This window comes from Nannospalax galili, unplaced genomic scaffold (genome assembly GCF_000622305.1).
Source record: "Nannospalax galili isolate Female #2095 unplaced genomic scaffold, S.galili_v1.0 scaffold938, whole genome shotgun sequence".
NCBI classification, from domain to species: domain Eukaryota; kingdom Metazoa; phylum Chordata; class Mammalia; order Rodentia; family Spalacidae; genus Nannospalax; species Nannospalax galili.
This window is the reverse complement of record NW_008340652.1, coordinates 358,928-367,928: the sequence shown is the minus strand read 5'-3', so window position 1 is coordinate 367,928 and position 9,001 is coordinate 358,928. Positions and strand designations below refer to the sequence as shown.

The 9,001-nt window shown below is 48.7% G+C and overlaps 1 protein-coding gene across 1 annotated transcript; it reads left to right on the top strand.

The window, feature by feature from the left end:
• Positions 1–974: 974 nt before the first annotated feature.
• On the top strand, positions 975–2,457 carry Rhob (ras homolog family member B). Its single transcript, XM_008835748.3, has one exon. The coding sequence runs from the start codon at positions 1,365–1,367 to the stop codon at positions 1,953–1,955; it is 591 nt and encodes a 196-aa protein (XP_008833970.1). The 5' UTR covers positions 975–1,364; the 3' UTR covers positions 1,956–2,457.
• The last annotated feature ends 6,544 nt before the right edge of the window (positions 2,458–9,001 follow it).

Here is a 9,001-nt window from a genome sequence, read left to right as displayed (position 1 = left end):
CACCCCCACTGCTTCCCACCCCTTCTGTTCCTTCAGGACAGGAGGTAAGGTGTCATCCCCTGCAGGATAGGCAGGTGGTGGAGGATGAATTAAGGCCTGGTGTATATAAGAAGACTAGAAATTTAGTACCCACTGTACATTGATGTCCCCTCAGTGCCTGCCTCCCTCTTTTGCTGGCTTCAAGTCTTTCACCTGCTTCATGAGGGCTGGGATGGGTGGGTCTTCAGGCTTAAGGACCACAATCAGCTGTAATCAAGTGGAGCTGGGTGGAGGTGGCCTCCCCAGCAGGATGACTGCCTTTAAGTGGAGAGGCTGGCACCTTCCCTTTCCATTATCCCAAGGCTGGGTAACTCAGTGCTCTTTCCCCAAGTGGAGAACTTGAAATCCAGAGCCTGGAAAAGACTCACCCAAACCCACCCAATTTACTGTCAGTCTTTCACTAGGAGTGTAGCCACAGGGCGAGTATCGGGGATAGGGGGTGGGATGGGAGTGTCTGGGCAGAGGAGGGGTCTGCCTCCAAAAGAAAGAAAAAAAAAAAACCTTTCGGCTAGGAAACAAAAGTGTGTATGGGTGTGTTTATTTAAAAACAAAACCACGAAATGGCAGCGCCCCTCCCTAACGTTTGTTCACCAGCCGGGAGTTTGCACCAAAGCCAGGGATTCTGAAGCCGAGGGAGTCAGCAACGCCCCACAAAGTGCCGAGGGTCTCGGAGCCGCGGGCCCAGACCCGGTGGACTCGAGGCAGCCTGCTCCACCGCTCCGCGCGCGGGGGAAGGCGGGGACCAGGCGGCCGCGGAGTCCGGCGGGGCCGACCGGCGCGCGGCCTGGCCAGTCAATCAAGCTCTCCCGGCCCCGCCTTCGGGCTGCAGCGGGCAGCCAATCAGAACCAAGCTCCGCAGCGATGAGCTCAGCCGTCTCGCTTCCCATTGGACGGCTATATTAAGAAAGTGGCCGGACTCTTTAAATAGCAGGCGCTAGGGCCGCAGCCCGCATCTGCCACCGCAGTCTGCGAGTAGTCCTCAGCGCCTCGGTACTCTAGGCCTCGAGAGACCCCGGGGAGGGAAGCGAGGCCGAGTCCGTAGCTCCAGCCGTTGCTTCCCACAAAGCGGCCCAGCCCAGGTGGGGCGAGGACAGCGGCCACCGGCCGGGAGCAGCGCGCCCCGGAGCAGCGCAGCGAGACGCTCGGTGCGCCCTATGCCCCCGCGCCCCTGCTGGAGCGCCCCGAGAGAACGCACCACCGCGGGCCCCGGGTGCAGCTAGCGACCTTCGCCCGCAGCGCGCGGCCCAAGGTGAGCGGTGAGCGGCGAGCGGGACGGCGGCGAGGCGTTCGCGGGCCCCCTTCTGCTGCCCGGGCCCGGCCCGCTCATGGCGGCCATCCGCAAGAAGCTGGTGGTGGTGGGCGACGGCGCGTGTGGCAAGACGTGCCTGCTGATCGTGTTCAGTAAGGACGAGTTCCCCGAAGTGTACGTGCCCACCGTCTTCGAGAACTATGTGGCCGACATCGAGGTGGACGGCAAGCAGGTGGAGCTGGCGCTGTGGGACACGGCGGGCCAGGAGGACTATGATCGCCTGCGGCCGCTCTCCTACCCCGACACCGACGTCATCCTCATGTGCTTCTCCGTGGACAGTCCGGACTCGCTGGAGAACATCCCCGAGAAGTGGGTGCCCGAGGTGAAGCACTTCTGCCCCAATGTGCCCATCATCCTGGTGGCCAACAAGAAAGACCTGCGCAGCGACGAGCACGTCCGCACGGAGCTGGCCCGCATGAAGCAGGAACCGGTGCGCACCGATGACGGCCGCGCCATGGCCGTGCGCATCCAAGCCTACGACTACCTCGAGTGCTCGGCCAAGACCAAGGAAGGTGTGCGCGAGGTCTTCGAGACGGCCACGCGCGCCGCGCTGCAGAAGCGCTACGGCTCCCAGAACGGCTGCATCAACTGCTGCAAGGTGCTATGAGGGCCGCGCCCTGCCTCCCGCCCCTGTCAGCGCGGCTCCCCCCTCTCTGGTCTCGTCCCCCACGAGCCGGGAGAAGGGGAGACCACGTCCCTAAGGACCCCACCAGACAGCCTGGCGTCTGCTGGCGGCTCTGGCTGGTTACGCCGAGAATTAGCGTGGGCACCGAACGCCCCCTTCCCAGTGTCTGTGTGAGTCGAGCTGTGTGGCACAGGCCTGGGTGGCCTGCTGAGTGCCAAGGGGTCCCTGAGCGTCCTTTTCTCAAGAGCCAGGCCTCAAAGAGTGGTTGTGTGTATGTACGACTCCCCCCACCCCACCCCACTTTTGCTCCACCCCTGCCCCTGGTTTCTCCAGGGGCAGAGCGCGGAGTGTGGGCGCGCCCCGCTCAGATGTTCGCTCTTAATCAGCAAACCAGTGCTGGCCCTTGTCTGTAACATAGACCCTTGAACGATGGATTGGGAGGGCTGGGGAGGATGGGGGTTATATAAATATAGATATAATTTTATTTTCGGAGGCAGATGGTGTTATTTAATAATGGTGGTGAGTGGAGTAACCAGGGCGCTACAGCAACTCCTTTCCCAGGCTGGGTCAGGCGCCCCCACCCATCCATCCATGAAACTGGACTTGGCCATCTTTCCAACCTCTGGGGAAGAAATTCCAACTGACTTGGGGTTGAGAGGAAGCAGCTTCCAGACGGTCTCCTGCAGGCTATCCCCCAGCAAACCCTAAGCCAGCCACCAGCAGGAGAGGCAGGAGAAGGGAGGGTGTGCTGCGGGGGTGGGTTTTTTTCACGAACTTTGTGCCTGTCCTACAAGTGAAAATTGTTCAGTCCAAGAAACTTATTGGATTTATTTAAAGGCTGAAGCTTTTTTGTTGTTGTTGAAAGAATTCTTTGCACAATTGTTTCATTGTTAGACACTCCACGCACTTGTCATTTGCATAAGACGGCATTCAGACCACACTTGTATGCTGTAACCTCATCTACTTCTGATGTTTTTTTTAAAAAAACCATGATGACTTCAGAGTAAGGAGATGAAAAAACCCACTAATTTTTGCTTTGTTTTCTTGAAAAGAAAGTGGCAACACTGTTTTGTGATTGTGTGTAGGGTATGCACACTGTTTTGATAAAGGAAGGCAACAAGTATTGGGGTCTGTTTAAAACTTTTTTTTTCACAAGGCAGTTTTCAGCTATGTGAAATTTTCTCTGCATCTATATGCAGAGAAAACCCTCCTTTCCGGTTTCCTCCCTCTCCCCTTCCCAGCCCAGTGGTACTTCTACTAAATTGTTGTCTTTTTTTTTTTTTTTTTAAATAAACTGACAAATGATAAAGTGGTGAGCTTATGATGTTTACATAAAAGTTCTATAAGCTGTGTATACAGTTTTTTTATGTAAAATATTAAAAGATTATGACATTTATAAATGGCTCCTGTGGCTTAATAATATGTTTAATATCTGTGAATTTGGGGCAAGGGAAGAATTCATGGTGAGACCCTTTCTGGCAGCAAGTCCTTGTCCCCTGGAGTAAATACCAACAATCCTGGCATCTCAGAAGTTTGGATGACCCAGAGAGACCAGGTTGTTCTTGTCATTCCCAGAGGAAGATTAGTGTGTACTTAGTCCCATTAGGTGAGATGCAAAGTCGTGGTTTGACTTCATTGTATGTCTTAAAACACTCCTAAATGTATTCAGGAGCTTTGCTTATTTGAGAATGAAAGGACTTGTCATTTGTGCTTGTTAAATGTGGGTAACTTTTTAAAAAATCACATGTGGGCCAGGCTAGTTACTTGAGATTTGAGGAATAGACAGTGCCCTGAGACATCTAAGCTGGTATCTTTGGGGAGAGGAATGTGTGTCTGGAGCTCTTGAGTGGGAGTGGGAGAGGGAGTTGAAATGAGGAACTGGTTCTTTTGTTAACAAACCTGAGAACCTGAATGTGTTCCAGAAGGACGCCATAATGCCTTATTCTAATGCCAGGAAAGCCCATACAGACAGAAGGCTGGGTGTGCTTGACTAGTAGTTATTTAAAGTTGGAGCAGTCCCATTTTGAAATTCCATGTTGAGGCCCTCTGATTTCAGACAGGCTGCCTTCTGCAGTCCTACTCAGAGCTAGACAGGCTGGTGTGTACTTGGAGACCACATTCAAATCCTGCTCTGGACAGGAGGGCTTGAACATTCCAGCTCCCAGAAGCTTCCAGGGAGGGGTGCCAACTTCTCCCCCTACCTAAGAAGTGTGTTTTTGTTTGGAATCAGTACTTTCTGGGTTTCTAGCACTTATAGGCCACTCTCTGCACTCCTCCTCCACCCAGGGCCCAGGCTGGGTTGGTCATCTTTGAAGTTGTTTGCTTCAAAGCTGAGGCATCTGTTCTCACCGGCTTCCCTCAGACTCTGAAGAGCTTTTGTGAGTGCAGAAAAGAAAAAAACCCTGGTCTGTGGTGACCTTTCACCCACTTAAGCATGGGTAGGGGGACCCAGGCCTCCAGCTCTGGCGCACTGGTGGACAGTGGGGGATTGTTCGGGCTCCCCCAGTAGTGCAAAGGCTGCATCCATCCAGGGTGGTGGTTTCTTTGAGCACCACCTCACTCCTTCCTGGCTGCTTCCTCTCCCTTTGGCGCCATTCACCCTCATCCCATAGCCTATTTCTTTTTCACTTTAGAGACAAATCTTCCCATTGAAACACACAGTATTTACTTGCAGATTTCAGAGCTAGCCAATCCTTTAGTACCAGGGAGTGCAGGACTCTGTTGGGGAAGAGCACAGGCTTGGGCCAAATGCCCAGAACTCAGCTCTGCAGCCAGCCAGTGAGAGCCTAGAGACACTCCTGAAAAGGCCTGCCTTGGGTTTCCTGCCAGCCTAGATCTGCCTGGTACCTAAAGTGGTTTTTCATGTTTTGGAGGGAGAGTAACACCCAGATGATGCATGGCAGCCCAAAATATGCTTGTTTAAAATGCATGGCATTTATTATAATAATCCTGGCGGAACATACTCTTTTTGCTGCATTAGGATCCAACTGGAAGATATAAAGATGAATTGCTGAAGGCTGGAAAATCAATTAGGAAAAGGAGGTAAAACATCTGGTGTTATTCTTAGGGTATGAAAATTCATTTTGCACATTTGAAATAAATGTGTTGAGTTCATTTAATTGCCTGTTGAACTGTTTTGTGGAAAATAGTGGGGGAGTTTCATTGATCCTGGGCATTTTACAGCAAGGGGCATGGTCTTGAGCTCTCCTTTAATCGTAATCTTAAATCAATCTGGATTCTAAGGCATTTTTCACATGTGTTTTAGTAGACTTCAAATGGAGTTTTAAAAACTTAAGTGTGATGGGAGTCATATGGAGAGCTGGTTAAAACCATATTGCTGCTGCTGGTAGCCCAGAGTTTCTGATCCAACAGGACTGGGTTGAGGCTTGAGAATGAATTTCTAATATGGTCATAGTGACACCAGTGCTGCTGGCTTGGGGACCACACTGAGAAGGAGTGGCTTAGAATAAGAGAATGTGCTTTTCAAGGTAGAGTGAGCAGGTGGTTTCCATATTAAAGTAGATAAAATTCTTCAGACTTCTGATGTGTCCTGCATAACTTCCTTACCCCAGGGAGTACAGAGAAACAGAACTCTGCACCTTGTTCCGCTTCAGCACCTACTTTGTTAGCTCTGATGAAATGGGAGATATAAAAGCAAGAAGATACTGCCCTTGCCTGTCAGGAGCTAGGTCAGAGCTTTGTGGCTCAGGCAATGACAGGAATGTACTTATGAGGACCTAGCATGCTCTGATGGAGGCACCAAGTAAGGAGAGGACAGGGGCCCAGGGAAAAGGTGCCTATATTTGCCATGTACTTTGGGAAAGGTGTCATGGAGGAGGAGGGATGTGCTTTAACTGAGTCTTAAAGCAGGGGTGGTTAGTATGTAGGTAGATGGAAGAAATGGTTTAAGGTTAAGCATGGAACGATGGACACCTGAGCCATTAACACTTCAATGATGTGCACAGTTTCTTTTTATTTAAGTCTTAGCCTCTTTGGGGTGAGAACTACATTAAGCACCTCTGGCATATATTTCTTTAATCAAGAAAAACAATTTAAACAGCCAAGCAAAACACAGCCTCTACTCTTCTGTCCCATTCACAGCTCAGGATGTATCTATCTGCTAGGCCAGGGGAGAAGGTGTTGATGATGGTGTCATTGTTTTCTCTGTGTCTTACAGAAATGTGGTGCAGACATGGGGGCTGGCTTTGCAATAACTGTGCTCCTCAGGAACACACTAGGGGCTCATGATGGAACCTTGTACCCCATCTTCTTGAACTCTTACCACATTCTTTGGTCCATCTTCTGGCTAGAGTGAGAACTTTAGTACTCAGGCTGCTCCCAACTCTCAGCGGCCCCCTTTTCCAGCCTAGGAGATAAGAGTATAGAAGGTCCAATTCATTCTTTTCTGTTTATTCTTTCTTTATTTTTCCTTGAGATAGGGTCTCATGTAGCCCAGGCTGGCTTTGAACTTGCTATATAAGCAGAGGATCACCTTGAACTTTTTATCCTACTGCCTCTACCACCTGAAGTGCCAAGATTACAGGCATATATGGATCACCATGCCATTTATGTAGTGCTTGAACCCAAGGCATTATTATGCTAGGTGAGCACTCTACCAACTAAGCTACATTCCCAGCCCATCTTCTTTATTTCTTTAGTCAACAGATATTTGTTGTTGGCTGAAAGAATCTGGGCTAAGCAATATGCCAGGAGTATGACAGGCAGTAGATAAATAGGCCTCATCTCTCTTCCCCTTGAATCGTCAGTCTAGTAGTATGTCTAAACAAACAATAATAATGATAATATTAGCCAGGATTCATTGACTATGCACTCGGTGTTATTCTAAACCCTTTGTTTTGTGATTTTATTTAATCCTTATATTAATATCTATGGTTGCATTGCAAATTATGCCAAAACTCAGTGGCCTAGAAGACCATTTATTGCTTCACAGTTTCTGCAAATCAGGAATTCAGACACAGTTTAGCTGTGTCTTCAGGTTCAGGGTTTCTCACAAGACAGAAATCAAGTGTTGATCAGGGTTGGATTTACCTCAAGGCCTCCCTTGGGAAGGATACAATCCCAAGCTCACTGATGTATCTTCCTGGCTAAGGTCACCCTCTGTTCCTTGCCATGTGGGCTTCTCCAGAGAACAAGCTATCATCAGCTAGCTTCATCAGAGCAAAAGGGGGCAGGGAGGGAGAGAGAGAGAGAGAGAAGAGAGAGAGAGAGAGAGAGAGAGAGAGAGAGAATATGAATGAGAGAATGTAGGCAACATAGAAGTCATAATCTTTAGTAACCTGATCGTGGAAGTGATAACCCATCACTTTTGCTCTGTTCTATTTATTAGTCCAGCCCATATGTAGTAGGAGTGGATAGACACGAGGCATACATACCAGAAGGTAAGCTCATTGGGAGCCTTTTTAGTAACAGTCACCACAATCTATGCAACAACTCTGCAGAGGGTCCATTGTTCTTGTTTCACTGATGAGGAAATTGAGCCATAGAGAAAGTAAGAAACTTGCTCATGGTCACAAAAGTCTTAGAGATTTGAACCTAAGCATTCTAGCTCTAATCTATGGCGAGATTATAATTTGAAAATGATAAGGCTGACTGGAGTGTCAAGGATGAATGGGTAGAGAGCGTGTGTATGTGTGTGTGTGTGTGTGTGTGAGAGAGAGAGAGAGAGAGAGAGAGAGAGAGAGAGAGAGAAAGAGACAGAGAGACAGAGAGAGACAGAGGCAAAGACAGAGAAAGAAAGGAAGGTCATGAGGAAGACTTGGCTCTGGCCAGGTAGAGATGAAAGCCTGGGCATGGGAAGGATGGAGCACATTGGAGACAGGAAGTATAAGCTGTGGGGGTCTTAGTGGTAGGCACCATGGTGACCCTCAGGAGCCTGGCATGGGTAACTGAGGTTGCCAGTGTTATTTTTTAAGATACGATTTTGGTGAAGGGTACCAGAGGGACAGACTGAATTTGGTTTTCTAAATACTGAGAACTGGATATCTTTGGAAATGACCACTATTCTTAGCCTCCTGTACCACAGACTATGTCTATACAGACTACAATTCTATGTTCAGGTTATATAGAAAGATTAAAATCTTTATGGATAAGAAAAGTATCTCTAAAGGAAGGAATTTACCAGGTCAACCTTCTTAAGAAGAAACCAATGTTTGGATAGGGACTATGATCTTGGAAAGTGGACCTTAGGTATCAGGGAAAAGGGGACTCCTTTCCCTCCTCTAAGAATCCATTCTCAAGGTATTGCTGGATGCTGAGTGGATACGAGGAGGTCTGATGGCTAATTTCAATTGTTAACTTGATTGGATTACTAGAGCTCACACCTTCCCCTGTGTCTGTGAGGGCTTTTCCAGAGAGGATTAACTGATGAGGAAAGACCCATCCTTGAATATGGGTGCCATCATCCCAGGGGCAGGATCCAAACTGAGTAAAAATGGAGAATGAGCAAAACTCCAGCATTCGATTCTCTCTGCTTCCTGGTCAGTGCAGGTATGAGAAGTCTTCCACAGTTGGATGTCCTGCCACCATACCTTCCTGCCATGATGGACTGTCACCTCAAACCATGAGGTAAAGTAAATCCTTCCTCCTTCAGTTGCTTCTTGTCACACATACAGGACATGAAGGCATTTGTTGTATGTAAGTGGCCAGGCTCATTCAGCTCATCAACTCTAGAAGAATCCACACTCACTAACTACCTGCAGGTTATACCTGGTGGATAATTAATTTTCTTCTTTTCTCTTGGAACCTTCAGTAAAATTTTGCTAAGTGTTCTAGCTTGGCTTTAGTTAACTAGATATTCAAGGGAAGAACAGTAGCTATGGCTAGGCAGGTGGGAAAGGAAAGTGGTGATTCTGGAGGTTTCCACCATGGTGGGTTCTCCTGGGACCAGAGTAAGCCCTGGGATGAAGGCCCTCAGGAGTAAGAGTTATGACTATAGTTTTCTACCATCCTCTTTACATAAAGATTGTTTCCCTCATTTTCCAATCACAAGTCAGGATTCTTTTTTTAAA